The following is a 16,268-nucleotide window of genomic DNA, read 5'->3' as shown; positions in this document are numbered from 1 at the left end:
CGTTTGTCGCAGCTGCGGTTTTGCTCTAGTGAACCTCTTCGCAAAATATCCTCCTAATGCGTGGAATTCTTTTCGTGCGTAAAACAGCGCTTTTTGCGGCCCTGACGTTTATCTTCTTTGTGCTCCTAGATCGAAGCGGAAAAAAATGGAGTTTGCAGAACTGATCAAGATCACCAAAGTTGACCGTGTAGTTCTGCACGCACCGCTCTGCACAAGTTTTTCGGGGACGCTATCTCTTTCGAGTCACCACTCTATATTCTCTTCGCGTACTGATGACGATAAGGAGCTATGGGTACGTATACACTTGGTAACAACGCTGTCATGAACAAGTTGACATAAATGTGCCACGTGCGGATGTTCACGAATACCTACAAGTGGATGCTGTGACACGTTGTCAGTGTCACACACGTACAACATTACAACTTTGAACTTGGCGGATTCATCCGTGAAACTTCGAGTTTGAACACTTCACAGCATGGAATAAACGAGGACGAAGCGACTTTTGAGACACGAAAGCAATGTCTTTTGACCAGTTTTATTTTTTCACACTCGCACACTATGCATTGATAAATGCTTGCACTGACATGCAGGTTTAATGCTTCAATTTCCACCAATTGTGACTGCAGCTTACTTCAGAACCCCCTTTGTTTTTCCAGTTGCTCCACAGGATGGTTGACAATGTCGAACGAAGGATTGGGGCCCTATCTGGGTCATTGTTTTTGAAATGCAAGGACTTCAGGATAATTCAGCTCGATATCACTGGTGTTGAAGCTTGCAACAATGTTGCAGACACCATCGAATGCCTTTCTGCATTAGGTAAGGAAAAAGTAATTGTGACATAAACCATTGGCTTTTTCTCTTGTAGATAGCCCTGGGTGTAACATTTCATGCCTCCTGTCTCTCCTCTGCAGATAACCCGAAATGGTTTCATCCATTCTTCTACAATCCATCTTTCGTTATAATGGAGGATGGGTGGTCAGCATTCGCAACAGAGCAAGACTTTGCCAAAATCAAGCTGGTCTCAGATGATTGGCGGATATCATCTGTGAACCAAGATTTCTCGGTGAGACGTTTGTGACTTGTTACACTGACATATCCTGAGTAGTTGCTTAGAAATTACCAACAACTAGTCTGCTTGGAATATTAGTTTAAAATATTATCTAGTGGTGCATTTTACCTAATAAACTACTTGAGAACACCGTATTTATGAGCAAATATACAGATTTTTGGTTACAGCAAGTGACTATAGTTTCTTCATGGATAACACAAATTTAAGGAGGACCTCACCTGACCACTGAGCGATGGCCCTGTGGTTATGACATTCTGCTGGGGAGCATGAGGATTGGGGGTTCAATTCCCGGTATCAGCAGCCACATTTAGATGGGATTAGAATGCATAAACACATGTACTGGGCTTTAGGTACATCGTAAAGAACCCCAGGTCATGAAAATTTTATTTGGTGCCACCCACTGTTGTATCTCTCATAGCGAGTGAGTTGTATTGGGACATTAACCCCACATTTTTTTTTCTGTCTTTAAATGTTTTGTCATACACATTCCTTCCTAGCAGTCAGAGCCAAAAAGCACTGCTGAAGGACACCAGCGTGCATGAAAGTAGGCTAAAGGGGCCATATGCCTCATAAGAGAAAATGTTAGTCACAGAACCAAAAAAATCACATTAAAAATTTTTTTTGCATGTTTTGCATGACAAAGTTGGGCAAATTCTTGCTTAGTGCAAAGAGGTTTTCTTCATCATGAAGAAGCTTTTGCAAAAAAGCTTCTGTAGTGACTTTTTGCGTGAAGACAGGACAAGGAAGGAAACAAACACGAACACTGTGCTCGTTTGTTTGTTTCCTTGCTTGTTCCGTCTTCACACAGTTCACTTAGAAATTAATGTGCACCAACAAGCCCAGCTAAAAACACCTCTTGTGTAGTACTCTCCTCTCACAGTGACTTGGTTGCTGATCAATTTTGTTAGCATGAACCAAGCAAACTATGGCACAGCAGTGTCCTGATCACACAGTGAGACTTTCTATAAGTATAGAGGAAGAGCAGCTAGCTGTACTATGATGATTTCCTCTGCGTTCAACACCGCACCGAGACCATTAAGTCAGCAGCAGTTAAATAAAGGGAAAAAGGACTAATACTACAATTACTCCTTTAAGGTTTTACAGTAACAATGTACATGTTTCTTTAGAGTATATCTGGTGACAGTGCCTTATGAGACTGGTTTCTGCCGTAAAGAAGCCTGGTCTGCCTTTTATGAGCTAAAGTTTATTTGTAACACCTAGCTATAACACTGTATCTTTTCTTTCTCCACTCAAATCCTGTTCTCAATAGGTCTGTCCAACCTATCCTGAACAAGTGATTGTACCTAAGAGGATAGAAGACAGTGTGCTGGTTGCTTCAGCTTCCTTCAGACAGATGGGCCGTTTTCCGGTGTTGAGCTACTTTCACAAGAAAGCAAAGGTTGGTGACATATGTATCGCATCACTAAATTCAGGATATGTGTACACCTTTCCAAAAAGGGACCAGTGTTTTTTGCCATAGGGAATGCTGGGCTTTAGGCAGTGACGTGCCTGGTTCTAACACCAGTGACATAACGTGATGTTAACTACACTTTTAGCATTTTAGGTGGGTATTAAAGGACCTCCTAGTTAATACCAAGCCTTCTATGTTGTCTCTTGCAGCAGATGTGTTGCCTTTGGACATTATTAAACCCAATAAATCCACCAGTTAAACATCCAGCAACTGTTTGTGCATAATGTTGTTTTGTTAGGCTGATGGCTTCGTTCCTAATCAGCTGCACCTTTGACAATGCTCTTACACTTGCAGTGTATTTCAGCTCGCACACAAGATTAACGGCTTGTCTGACAGCATTGTGCTAATCTGAGGAAACTGCTAGTACCACTGTGTTGCTGCTGCTGCTGCTGCTGCGCACTGCTGTAAAAGGGCCTCTGTGCTTTTATGCCACACTCCCAGCATTCCTTTTAAAAATGCAAAATAAAGTTGACCGCAGAAGAAATACAATTACGGTAAAAAAATATATATTTACCATACTGCTCTCTGCAGCAACAATATGGTTTGCATCTGGCCTGTTTTATACATTTACCCACGACACGAACAGAACAGACTGGACACAAAGGAAGGATGACATGATGCATGCGCTGGCTCACCAAGTGAAGTTTATTGCTAATAAATTGCATATAAATGAAAAAACTGGTGCATGCACGAATTGACAAAAATGGAAGTACCTACCAAGAAGATTGCAACACACGCTAAAGTCCCACCAGAGGCAAGATTGCAAGTTCTGTTCCTATATGCATTGAGGAAGTGTGTTTCTCTGCTGTATAGCGGTACTGGCACCCTACTTTTGCATGTGTTGCCACTTCTTTCGATTTTATATGTCTCTGCTATAAGGGGGCCTTTCTTGTTTTGTTCTTCCAAAGCATACACACAGAATCAAATACAGCCACACAACTACATGCTGAGCAATGCAAAGCCAAATGTGCCTGACCAGCATCCTTTGATCTAGAAGAATGTTCTTGCAACTGCCATTGATACATTGACATGTTTGGGTGATTTAACACTTTCTGCATGGCGGCACATTCTTATAAACCACATTGTCCCTGCTGGCATAAGTCTTGATCTTTGTCTCATCCTGTATATACTACAATTTTTTTGGTAGACGCATGCATGAGCTCTATTATTTATATGTTATTTATTCACAGTAAACTTCCAGTCATGAGTCAGCGCTCGTGTCATCCTTCCTTCGTGTCCAGTCTGTTTTGTTCGCGCTGTAGGTGAAGATGCATTTGTACCGTCTCGCCCAACTAGCTGTGGTTTTGGACCGGCATAGTAGGATTTTCTTTATGTTGCCCGTTTAGCTAGTAGAATGGAAGCTTGTAAAACAGTCTAATCCAGAAGCAAACATTTCCCTTTTTGTGCCTGAATGGATGCTGCTAAGTTGTTCTTTTAAGAGTGTTCAGACTCGTCAGGAGCTCCATGCTTAAAGTTTTGCTTTTTTGAGAGGTAGTGCTGCACCAATGTGTTTGCAAGACAATTAGACATACATGATATTAGCACCTAACTTGATCTCACTTAAACATCTCGTTTCACTTTCAGAGATTGCTATCAATGTATTGATCATCATGAAATCATGATGATCAGTTAAGAAATTAAGAGCCTATAAAGAGCGAGGGAAAATTTGTTGACACTGTAATGGGCCAACACACTGATAAATTACTGCACCAAGGTCCTTTCAAGCTAGTTAAGATGGCAATATCTTTGAATGAAACAGCACAATAATTGGGCCAACACAAGTGGCGAACACACAATGCAAAAACTGTGCAAACATGGCTGTTGAGTTTTAGGGCTGTGTTGAGTGAGTCTATGAAGTATGCCTCTGTGAGCACTCCTGCAGGACCCATACTACCACCTATTGTATCCACTGGTAGCTTGGGAACTGTTATATGTGCTCAATGGGTCAAAAATCCCGCTAACAGCACCAAAACATACTCAACGAAGCTAGTTTGTCAAAATCGAGAAAAGACGGTTTTGGCCAGAAAAAAACTGAGCTCATCTGATGCCTTTAGAGGATTAAGAAGGGCAGATAGGTCGGCCAGCGTGTGTTAGGAGTCTGCATGAAGCATGTCTTAATGGTTTATGCTGTTATTGCTACCTGCAGACGGCACTCATGAGGTGCAGTCAGCCATTGGTCGGAACCACAATGCGGCGTTGTAATGGGGATGAGGAGCTGCTGAAGTCCGTGCTGATGGGTGGAAAGAAGGGGTTCATCATCGACACTCGAACACAGAATGTTGCTCAGTTAGCAAAAACAAAAGGTAAATCTACATGTGCAACATGCCACAATTCTCCCTTTTCAAGTGCAATGCACCAACTGGCACATGTTTCGTGAATTAAGTTGTGCATTGAAAACTTTCAGGTGGTGGCTGTGAGCCGGAAGTGCATTACCCAATGTGGACGCGCCTGCACAAGCCAATCGAGCGCTATACAGCCCTCTTGGAGTCCCTCTCCAAAGTGGTGGAAGGTGAGCCTCGAGTTTCGACTGGTGTTTTCCGACACATTGGTGTGCTGCTCATAAGTCTTTGTTTGGGTATTTTAGTTATCCTCTTTGCCTTTATCTGGTTGAAGGCCTACCTATATAACAGAATTAGCTTAGAGCTGTTTGTTTGCCATGCGAGTACATTTTCATGCTTAAATGGTGGTGTTGGCAAGGTGCATGCAAGGTACATAACAGCAGCTTGACCAATCCCAGCTGCCTATGAAAAAGCCTGCTGCAGAATTGAGCATATATCGCTGCTGCAGAAATTTTGCAGAACGCATGGAAATATACATAGTTTGGCAACATTAACGAAATTCACTCATACTCACTCACAAATTATTTTTTGCTTAGGGCTCTCTAGGACTCAGTCTCACAAAAATTTAAATCAGCTGAGCTCACTCGAACTAGCATTCACCAAAATTCTTTTGAGCCGGTCTCACTTGGAGTCCGACTCTCCAAAATTCTACTCACGTGAGCTCACTTCTACTCAGATTCACCATAGTTTACTCAGTTGGGCTGACTCGGACTCGCTCATTGGAATCCGACTGAGGCAGGTCCACTTGGCCTGGCTATCACTTGTTCAGGCTTTCTCATGAATTTAACACGTCAAATAATAAAAGACCTTCATACAAGACTAAATATAGCATATGCAGAGGGATAGCAAATGCGAAAACATTTATGGAAATGTACACACAAGAGTATTCAACATAAATGAAAGGTCCTTATATCATGTGCATCAAAATGCCCCAAAAGAAGTAAGTACGGTGCGCGATCTTTGCAGTGCTGAAAGTATTTTGCTTGAAAGGCAAGTGGTTCAGACAAATTTTGTAGATATGTAGGGTACAGCTACAGTAAATCATTCGCCTCACAATTAGTGGGAAGCATCTCATATTAAGAGAGCTGTGGGCAATTACAAGTTACCTTCCTCCATAGGCATGCATTTTCTCCTCAACTCATTCACCGAGCGATTGGGGCTAAGCTCCACCTTCACTGGCTCTGCGTCATGATGGGACGTTGTGTTGTCTACTTCTGGTTGTCTTGGAGCTAGCGCACAAAGCCTCTCCAACCTCTCTGCCAGCTGCCTGGCAGTTGATCCCAAGCGAAAGCTATCGAAGCAGTGTGCATTACAAGTATTCTGTCGCAGCACCGAGCGTGTCCGGTACACCGGTAACCACAGTGGAGCTGCTCGTTTTGACGAATGGTCGGATGCGTAAGCTAAAGCACCTCTATACTACTACCGCTGTGGCAAAGGAGCTTTAGTGTAGACTTACGTCAGTGACCTGATCGGTCTGCTCAGCCACCTGGTGGCGTAGAGCTGAACCAGCCAAGCAAAGAGCTAATATTGCTATAACCGATTGTAAAAAATTTTAAACATGTAGAAAAACAATGCGTTCACGATTACACTCTTGCCAAAAGTTTATGCCAGCAGCAGGGTAGAATACACTTTGTTAGTGCCATTGAAACTTTTATTAGAAGGGATGGCCCGTGGCCTAATGTTAGTGCCATATTAGTTCTGTGTTTGGTTGAGCTCTGTGCCACCAAATGGCTGCACCGTGCAGGCCATTCTAAAATCTTTGGATCGGTCATGTTTGTGCCTCCACTCATCCCGTGAAATGCTCATCCATTTCGATTGCACTTGCGTTCACCCGAATATCGGACAGGCGAAGCACCATTATGGTAGTAATCCTAATTGTGGTAGTAATTTCGCAAACGCACAAATTCTGGTGCTGATCAGATACCGACAGTCTGATGCACTACAGCAACTCCGTTCATCTGCTGCCTTGCAGAGGGACATGATGTAGCAGTTTGACATACTGCGAGTTGCTATGTTTGCAGACCACAACGTAACGAGGGTGGTGCTCGCGAAAAGAAAAATTGAGGCCTACGCTGACTGCGAAGCTCTCGTCAACATGGAGCATGTTGTAACACAAGCAGACACTTGCTGTGTGCCAGAAGTCTTGAGTGTAGTGATAAATTGTCCTTGTGCATTCTGTTTCTGTTACTTTCTTTTTTATAGAAACAAATCAACCAACATTCCAACTACTACAAACAACTTTCGTTCTCCATAAAATTTTGTTCTCCAGTGACGTGCCCTGGGCAGCCAATCAGATAGCTTGCCCTACTGGCACCATATGGTCACCTCGCATCACTTGGTTAGGGTTGACTGAAAACTCAGCCGAGTGGCGTGCTGCGATCGGTAGCGATGTACATTTTTAATACCTCATAATAAATTACACGCTTTATGCAGAGCACTTAGATGTGTCAATTAGTGATCAGGACGACCTACCCTAACGACTCAGTACACTTGTACAATATCGCCAAATCGTTTCAAGGTCCATTTAAGGATAAAATCTGCTAGATGGATCTTTAAACAATATTGAAATTCTTATTGGTGTGCTTGTGCAAAAGTGCGTGCAGCGTGCATGTGCGTTTTTAGCACCTCAGGATAGAAATCTTTTCTTCCTTGCATATTGCAGTATGAAGGCCTGCCTCGTAAACAAAAGTGGACGCTGCTAACATTGTGCACAAATAAAACTTCACTTGATGTAGTGCCACTTCTTAACAACGATTCACGATACTGGCGCAGATGGTGTGGCTCACTGTATTGCTTCTTGAGTTGTGGGACATCGTGCTAGGCACTGAGAATTTCATAAGTCCTGGTTGATCCAAAAATCAATACCGCAAGTGCAGATTCGCAGCTCCAGCAGCGACACTGCTAACTTCCATATTTGCTGTCAAATGCACTGAATCTGAGCTTCATACATGGAGAAGGGAAAAAAACCTGAAACGTCACGTGATCAGCTTGAAGCCTAGTCATAAAAATACTATAAAGGAAAGACTCATGGTAAATAGGCCCTCACCACCTGATATGCAAGCAGTGCTGCCTAGCTGCTGAGCGCATGGAGTGTATAGGTTTTTCCAGCGAAATATAAGCACAAAGTATACTCCTTCACGTAGTATTTTCATTTCATATACATTGCATACGCATACAATTTTCTTATCAACACAGTCAAGAGTTCGTTTCAGTGTACTGCCAGAATACTATAATGCTGCTCTGAAACACCAATAAAGTTGTTTTCATTTAAAATTTCTGCTTGGTTTCACATAACTTGAAGTAATCTCACAGAAAAACTGATACATTTCAAGCAGCTAACGTAAAACGTTGATTGTTTGTAGTCATTCAGTTTCTCACACCACTTAAAGATCCATTTCAAACATGCAAACTTGTTAACATTTGTTTTAGTGACTACGTTTTACTGCAGATTATCTAAAGCGTGCTCGGAAACACTCAATGAAGTTTCCATCACATCACAATCTTTATCTATTCATGCTGCATTTGGTCACGCTTTTGAGTAGAGAGCGCGTAACATGAACGGATGGTGACAAGGGCGTCACTAATAGTTACCACATAAGCAGTGTCTTGTAAAGGTTGAGCAATGGTGGAGGGCCTTCAGTGCCTACGTTTTAAGAGTCATTGCACAGATAGGCCCTAAAGAGAAAGGTAGTGGGGTGGCGTTAGAGGATGCTGGCTTGCCAATGCTAGCAGCTTGGCATCACACTTCCTCCTAGTTGTTTTTTTTCCTCCATGGCACCAAAGCGTACTCATGTAAGCTACATTGCCGAAGTTCAATCGAACTACAATTCACGAGAGCACTTCTGAAAGTCTAGCTCACCTCATCATTCTCAAAGGTTACACTTAACACTCAGCATTTGGAAAATCCATTCAATTTGTAGGAGCAGCAGGGTATCAGTAATTTATATTTGACATCACTTATCCAGCCATCAAGACAGCATGTAAACCAGCTGTTTCAGGATTCCATGAAAGGCCCTCAGCCCACGCTTCACCTTGCCGACTGAGCAAAGAATGGGGTGGGCAACGACGAACAAACCAGGTGTCGCCGGATGATTCCTTTCTTCCACAAATTCCAAACCAGTTTCTTTGAGGCGGAGTTACTGCAGGTTAGGGATAGCATGGGCGTGCTATCGCAACGGAGTCAACGATGGTGATTTGCTGCTGGACAGTCTTCAGATTCCCTAGTCGACTCACCTAGGGAAGACGGAAGGATTAAAAGCAGATACTTTTCGAGAGTGAGGACAGAGGGTCCTGATGTGAACTGAGACGTTTAACTTGCTCCTGCATGGAGTGGGCTTGTGCACTGGAGCCGTGTAACTAAGCTAATACATCCTTTTTCCTTCATTTTCTACAACTTGACGTCGTAGTCGATGGGCTTGGTGGATTCCATGCCTTGAACGCCACCCTAGCCGCAACAACACATACTAAGCGCATGCCCCCGGATGTTGCGTGCTTTGCAGCGAACCTTCCCCAACTTCCCTTCCAAACCTGCTTGCAGCATTCTGCAGAGGTGTGAATAGTAAGAAAAGGAGAAGCAGAGGAGATATTTGGAGGGGGCATTGAAGTGCGGCGTAAGTCCACTGTCCAGACTTAAGGGCATCAACTTGTGTTGCTGGCACTGCGCTAAAAACATGCATAAAACTGATCTGCACGCTTTCTGCAAGGGGTGGGGAGACGTGGGGGAGGGAGTAGTAAGTGCGACATGGAGCCAGACAACAGTGCAAACGACTGACACAATCTTATGAAAAATTTTATGCACTTGTGCAATGTATGCAGTGCACTGAATCATGTTGCTGTCGGCGCGACATTAGCATTGCTTTAATTTTCAGGTTGGCAAAATAAGCATAACTCACTCACCAAATTTTACTGAGTGACAGTCACTCGGATTTAAATTCACCGAAATTTTACTCAGCTGGGCTCACTTGGAGTCAGGAACACCGAAATTCTGCTTAGCCACGCTCACTCAGACTCAAACTCACTGAAATTCTACTCGGCCTGTCTCACTCATACTCTCAGTTCAGTCTGGGCGAATAGACTCATAGGTGAGTTTGCCAACCTATGGAAATCTGTGATAAATGTAGTCTAGTACTTAGCTTTACATTGTGCTAAAACAGCTGTGTTTTCAGTATCCTTCTTATTTGCATATTGAGATGAAATAGTTTTAGAAACAGTGTCTTTCTATGGATCTGAAAGTAAGACCAGGTCTTTAAACTTCTATTTAAAGTCTCTCTAGAATGTGTCATAAACTGCATATGTGGAAAACATTACAGGCTGCATTTTGTCATTACCAGCACTACTATAGTACTAGGCTGTGCTACCGCCACTATTAAAAACAATGACATTCCTGATAGGGCTAACCACCAGCTCTCGCGCTTGTGTTTGAGTTTGTGACTCTCATGGACAAAAACTGTCTATAAATTAGAAAACAATTTATTTGTAGCTATCACACAAAATTCTACGTTTTTTCATGGGCCTGTGTTATATGGTACATGGTAGAGTGAATGATGTAGTGTGCAAGGTGAACCTGGATATTGAGTTTGTGTGCTTGTCCACTGTTCCTATTCTCCAGTTTGTCAGTTTATCTGCACTTTGTTGTCTTATGTTAGTCACATTCCAGTTCATTTCCAGAAACCCTCTGTTTTTAGGTTTGGTATCGTCATGTTTGGAAAGTTCATGTGTTGTGTTGCATATGTTCACCGGAAGCATGAACTACACGACACTCTGGTCCATATTTGCCTTTAATAGAGGCACCTGGCGTGTTTTTCGATCGTAAAACGGGGACTCAGCTGCGCTTTCTTGAGTGTAAGTTTGGGGCTTCAACTTTTCTTTGCACCACTTGCTTATTTGTTAGGACTAAATGCCAGAATGTTTGTTTAGACATTTTGCTGCAGATTATAGTAACTGCCGTGTGTGGATAGGTGCAAAGCCATCTGTAACAGCATATTCTATATCTGTGCCTGTTAGGTGCATCAAGCTTTGCAGTTATTTGGCTGTAGAAGTTTTCCAACATGAACGTAACAATCTTCTAGTAGTAATGTGTAAATTTTTATGAAATTACAGGTTTTGCAGCTTTTTTAGAGGAATATGTAATGTAGGAATAAGGAAATTGTGATGCTGTCCATTGGCTTCAGCAGTGTTATCATTCTTTGCTGTAGTGCAGAGTGAAAAACTTATGCACATGAAAAATGTTCGTTGCTTCTGGTTGCGGGCACAATGGCATCATCTTTAGAGCTTGAGAAAAATGCAACAGCGCATCACTTGCCAGTAAATCTCAGTGAACCTGAGCGATACGATGCGACTCACCAGTTAATCACAACACATAGAAATAGAGATGTTAATGACCTGTCATCTTTCTGCAGCAGATAAGGAATATAAAGTGTCAATGTGGGGCTCCATTGTTTTTCTTCTCACAAATGAAATGAGGAAGAACAGCTTACGCTGCTTCTACTTTTTCCACAGTTTTCATATTGGGTGACCTACGTAGTTGTGCCACTGGAGACGAACTTCACAATTTGCTAAAGTTGAGCTTTACTTCAATTCTTTGCATTGCTCTCTTTTTCTCCACACTCATCCATACACTTCGTTAATAAGCAGGGATAGTAATGATGAGTTCTTAGGTTGTGGGCTCTGGGCAACTTCACTCTTGACTTACAGCAGTCTCTCTCTCTCTCTCTCACTGCTTTCTTTCTTGCCCTTCTTTCTCCTATATTTTTTCTCTTGGTTTGCTTGCCTCTTGAGAAATCTACCCGCTGAGTGACGGAGTAAGCACTAGCCCGAATGGAGCAGTGGCGTTAATGAGCAGCTTGCCATTTGTATCAAGATGGAGAGGCAAGTTTTTATTTCACTTCTGCCAGAGAGGCCAGACCAGCATGCTCCTCTGTTTGGCACTGTGTAATCTGCCTCTTGGAGAATGCAGCGTCAGTTTCGGTTGCGCTTGTTCGGTGCATGCGTAGCTTCACTTATGCCCTCCCCTTTTCTTCTTCTGTTCGGCTTGCGTAGATTGTCTGAGCGCAACGTCTCGAGTCACTGCTTACTGTACCGTGCTGAGTCATCACTTACTCCAGTATTGCAATTCATTGCTTCTTGTTGTACTCATACCGTCACTTTCTTAGCCCCTTCCTTTAATCTTCTTTTGGAATAGCATCAAGTGCTTATGCTTCCTGTGTTATCCTCATGAGGCCCAAGAAAACATTAGCCACACAATAAATCTTATAGTCAGCTTTTATTGCCAAGCAGTCTTTTACAAACCTGAAAAAATTCACAGCTTGACTGAATGACACAGGTACGCCTGCACAGCATCATTTTCGTGTACATAGGCAAAGAAATCATCTTTCAAGTTTATTATGCAAAAAGAGAACTCGTCTGTTTGCCTAAAAACATGGATAAACCTAAGCACACCGCCTTAGATAACAGTGCAATCTTATGGCATTAAAAGTGTACTTCATGGCTTCTTTCTTTTTCTTTTTTGTCATTGCTGATGATAGAATAGTCTCACTTAAACAGTATCAATTGTCTTAAACACTGGTGGTAACAAGAACGATCCACATGGACCTGGATTCAAGTTATAGCTGGATAACTTTTATTACCACTTCTTCAATTTTGAAATAAATAAAAACTTGTGTCCATCAGGATAGGCATGAGGGCTCAGTAGGATAATGTAGAGTTATTTTTCACTCCCTCTCTCTGGGTCTGAGTGGTCAAAAGAAACTCAACGGTATGTAGGTTATAGATAGTTGGTGGCCAATTTCTCGCTGTGAGAGCACAGAACTTATAAACTGAGCATCAAGAATCATTATGCCACTGTGCGTTCTCCTTTGTGTTTTGGGGTTGGGCATGGTCTTGCTAAAGCATGATGACTCTGGATATTATACTTCTTTTTTCTTTAATGTTTTTTTTTTCTTTTTGCCTGTGTCTTGAAGCATGGTTTGCATGGCATGTTGTAGAAAGATAGCTGTGCACAATCTGTGTGTGTGTGTGGTATGGTTACTGTTGGTTGTGGTCTACATTTGAATCACTAGTACTGGACTTTGCAAGCACCCTTTCTTTTTGAGGAAAGTGACAACTGCATAGTACAAGTTATAACATTATTTCACCAACTGTGTTCTCTTACGAATTGATATGAGTGGTTAGGAACCAATTCCTACCTAAATCAACTTAGGCCACCGGAAAATTTGTAACATGTTGAAGTTAATGTGATTGAACTGCAAAGCATGTTAGGTTAGAGAAAGTGCCTGATTATTATTCAGGCAGAATTAACCTCTACACTTGAGCAGTTCTCTCGCACAAAGGTAGAGGATACAACTCATCATGAAGATGTCCACTAAAAGAGTGTGGACACAAATTTTGTTGGTTAGTTGCAAGAATGATAGCATAGGTTTCTGAGCCTTTACAAAGATTCCATCGGCCAAATATGATGAGGAAAAACCTGCTAAAAGATACCTTTTCTCAATTTTGAAGCCAATGAATCCAAGCTGATTGAGGTTACCAGAGATTTGTCGAAGTTGCCTCCCTCATGACATTATTCTCATGCAAGAATTGTATAATATTATGTACCTTTGTGTGCTGTCAGTGTGATATTGCATTTGAGCCTCCAAAATAAACTTATTCAGAGGGCTTATTAGAGGCGTGCATAAGCTCATGGGGGCATAGTTACTGATATTCAGGTTCAGCAGTTGAGCAGCCAGCTGTCATTGAAGCTCTGTTAGCTTAACGCCTCCATGAGATCGTGTACATGAAATGTTTCATACGAAGGGTTTTTGCCTGTGCGAAATTGAAATGCGAAAATGACATGGTACAATTGTCACACTAAACTGTTCATAACATACTGGTGCTTTTCACGTCCGCTGCTGCCGTCTTCAAGAAGGTGTGCACTGTAAGAAAGAAAAACAATTTTCAGGCCAAGAATTTTTCACCTGTACTCATTATTACCTGCGTAACTTGAAATGAAGCAAAAGAGAGGACGTAGGACAACAGGACTACAAACTAGCCCACCAGTCTGTTCTTATCAACTGGTTTTGAGTACCTTGTATCTGATTGGAGGTATGATCACTGCCAGTATACTGATTAGCTATTCCCTCTGTGTGGCATGCACTGTACTGTTGTAAATAAATAGAATGTGAACAGAACAATACAAACATGCAACCAAGAGATTAAAGAACTAAACTGGTTCATTTCGCATAAAATTTTTTTTTTTTTTTTTAATATAACAGTGTATCCCTTGTCTAAGTTCTAAGCAAGAATAGTAATATCTCGTTAACTTCAAGTGTAATCTTCTGATACCGTCGTTGAGATTAATTTTCCTGTTCGTGATTCATTTGCGTATGACAGTACAGAAGACATGCAGTTTGCTGTGACCTTCCTTTCTTCAGTGTGACGAATTCAAGTATTTCTGGAGTCACGCAATCCTCTCCTCAAAAGCAGACCACCATGTGGGGGCTAATATTCTGTAATTCTATGTGGATTATTCTTTTCTTTGTTTACTATTTCAAATTGTTATACATTTAACGCCTAAACTTCATCTCTTCAATTGTTTTTAGAATATTCACGGAACATTGTTGTACATTCTAGCATCAGCCATACAAAACGTAACTTCAAAGCATAATCGAGTTTTGTAGCAGAAGTGTGTTTACAGTCAAATCTGTAAGGAAAGCCATTTTTTATTTATTTACATCTCGGACCACCTTTATGTAGATGTAAAAACAGTTTACTGTTGGGACGTTTTAACTGGAAGGTTTGAAACTGTGAGACTAAAATGCAGTGTCAGCCAAGGCCACATGCCACCAAGAAATCTTGAAACACACACACTCTGACAAGTTATCTTTCTTTTCAGTCATGCTAAGTTATTCTGTTAGCATCAAATGATGATGTTGAAGTTTTTCTCACCAGATCTTCATGTAGAATAAGCTGTGTTGATGCAACTGAGTGCAGCAGTCTGCAAGCTTGCCTAATGTCATGCGTTAGGGATATCCTCATGGCCAGTAATAATGTCAAAATAAGTGTTTTAAATCATTCAAAGGTTGAACTGCGCCAGCATTTGAGGTTCAAGGCCAACTGCAACGAAATTTCACTTTAGCTAAATTTGTGATGACTAAGTAGTACATATCAGCGAACCAATCTTGGCAAAGCCCAGCTGGTAATTGTATAGTACTTTCATTAGCAGCCTTTAAACAGCACCTAAGCAGGCCATGCATGCATGGGGTGGTGTCGCTGTGACGAAAGTCCCACCTTGCTGCATTCGAGATTTCTCAGCGCGCCGCAGGCAGCCACAGCTGCCAGAAGCTAGAGCTGGCTCATGTAGCTACGTATATAGAACCACAGAGGCCAGTCGGAGCATGCGATAGTCGGAGCATCTCATCGCAGCACCCTGCAGTGGCTGCAGTATCTATGCTACATAGCAGCATGACCTCCAAGATTGAGGAAAACATGCTGAGAAGCCACGCATCAGGTCATGCTTTAGTTCCAGTGAGCAGTAATGGTAGTCTCTTTTTTTGTTTTCAATTTTGGTGTCTAAACTAGGTATTTTTTGTGAGCTTTTCGTAATGTTCCTGCTCATGTTTGAAACGTCAAATTTTGCACGGAGACTTATCCATATTTACATTATCTTAAAGTAGGCTTTTGTGCGCTACAAAATTTTGTTGCAGTTGGCCTTTCAGTAAAGCAAGAAATAATACAGGTGGCCATGAGACATTGCGCATACAGTCGACTCGCATTAATTAAAATTTGTAGAGTGCAGATTTCTGTTTGAACTCACAAAAGTTCAGATTATGTAAAGCTGAACAAAATACGGCCCCATAAGGAATTATGCATTAACAAGTATAGGCAGTCATTCACTTTTGAAAAAATATTTCACCAGACAAGACTGATACATGGATCTGTACCCAAATTATGGTGCCGTATGTTCTGTCATGAATATCAAGCATGAGCACATTTTGGCTACTGAATCTTATGCCTTATAATCAGTATCTCGAAATCAGCTGTATCAAGGGCAAAATCCTTCTGCCCTTGAGGAGCCAAATGTTTGCATTAACAGAAATCGTTGCCTGATTTGTTCGAAGTGAGCTTCAAACTCAATTAAAAACATAACAGACCAATTAAAACAATGAGATTTGTCTTGAATAATGTTACGCGAGTCTGAATTAATTACAACAAGTTTACTGTGTACACACAGCCAAAATTGCACTGCCTAGTGATAATTACAAGAAATGCAGAGTAATTACATGTTATCCACTTTTTTAATTTCAGGAATGCGCAAACACTCACATCACAGAGTACGTGGACCTTTGGGCTCACTAGACACTAAACAACCAGCAAAAACCAACCGATACTTCCTGGGTAATCACAACTGCTGCAC

General features: G+C 41.8%; 1 protein-coding gene across 4 annotated transcripts in view; it reads left to right on the top strand.

Moving 5' to 3' along the window:
* The window catches only part of LOC126521482 (myotubularin-related protein 9), a 43,521-nt gene that overhangs the window by 4,490 nt on the left and 22,763 nt on the right, over positions 1-16,268 (top strand). For 3 of the 4 annotated variants that reach the window (XM_050170190.3, XM_055066036.2, XM_050170192.3), the window contains 7 exons: positions 130-292; positions 657-816; positions 912-1,063; positions 2,340-2,468; positions 4,687-4,843; positions 4,945-5,049; positions 16,160-16,249. In XM_050170190.3, coding sequence (XP_050026147.1) covers positions 130-292; positions 657-816; positions 912-1,063; positions 2,340-2,468; positions 4,687-4,843; positions 4,945-5,049; positions 16,160-16,249 — 956 coding nt within the window. The remainder of the gene's footprint in view (positions 1-129; positions 293-656; positions 817-911; positions 1,064-2,339; positions 2,469-4,686; positions 4,844-4,944; positions 5,050-16,159; positions 16,250-16,268) is intronic. The other variant, XM_055066037.2, reaches the window with a different exon arrangement.

Source organism: Dermacentor andersoni, chromosome 6, assembly GCF_023375885.2.
Source record: "Dermacentor andersoni chromosome 6, qqDerAnde1_hic_scaffold, whole genome shotgun sequence".
Taxonomy (NCBI): Eukaryota; Metazoa; Arthropoda; class Arachnida; order Ixodida; family Ixodidae; genus Dermacentor; species Dermacentor andersoni.
This window is presented reverse-complemented; position numbering and strand designations above follow the sequence as displayed.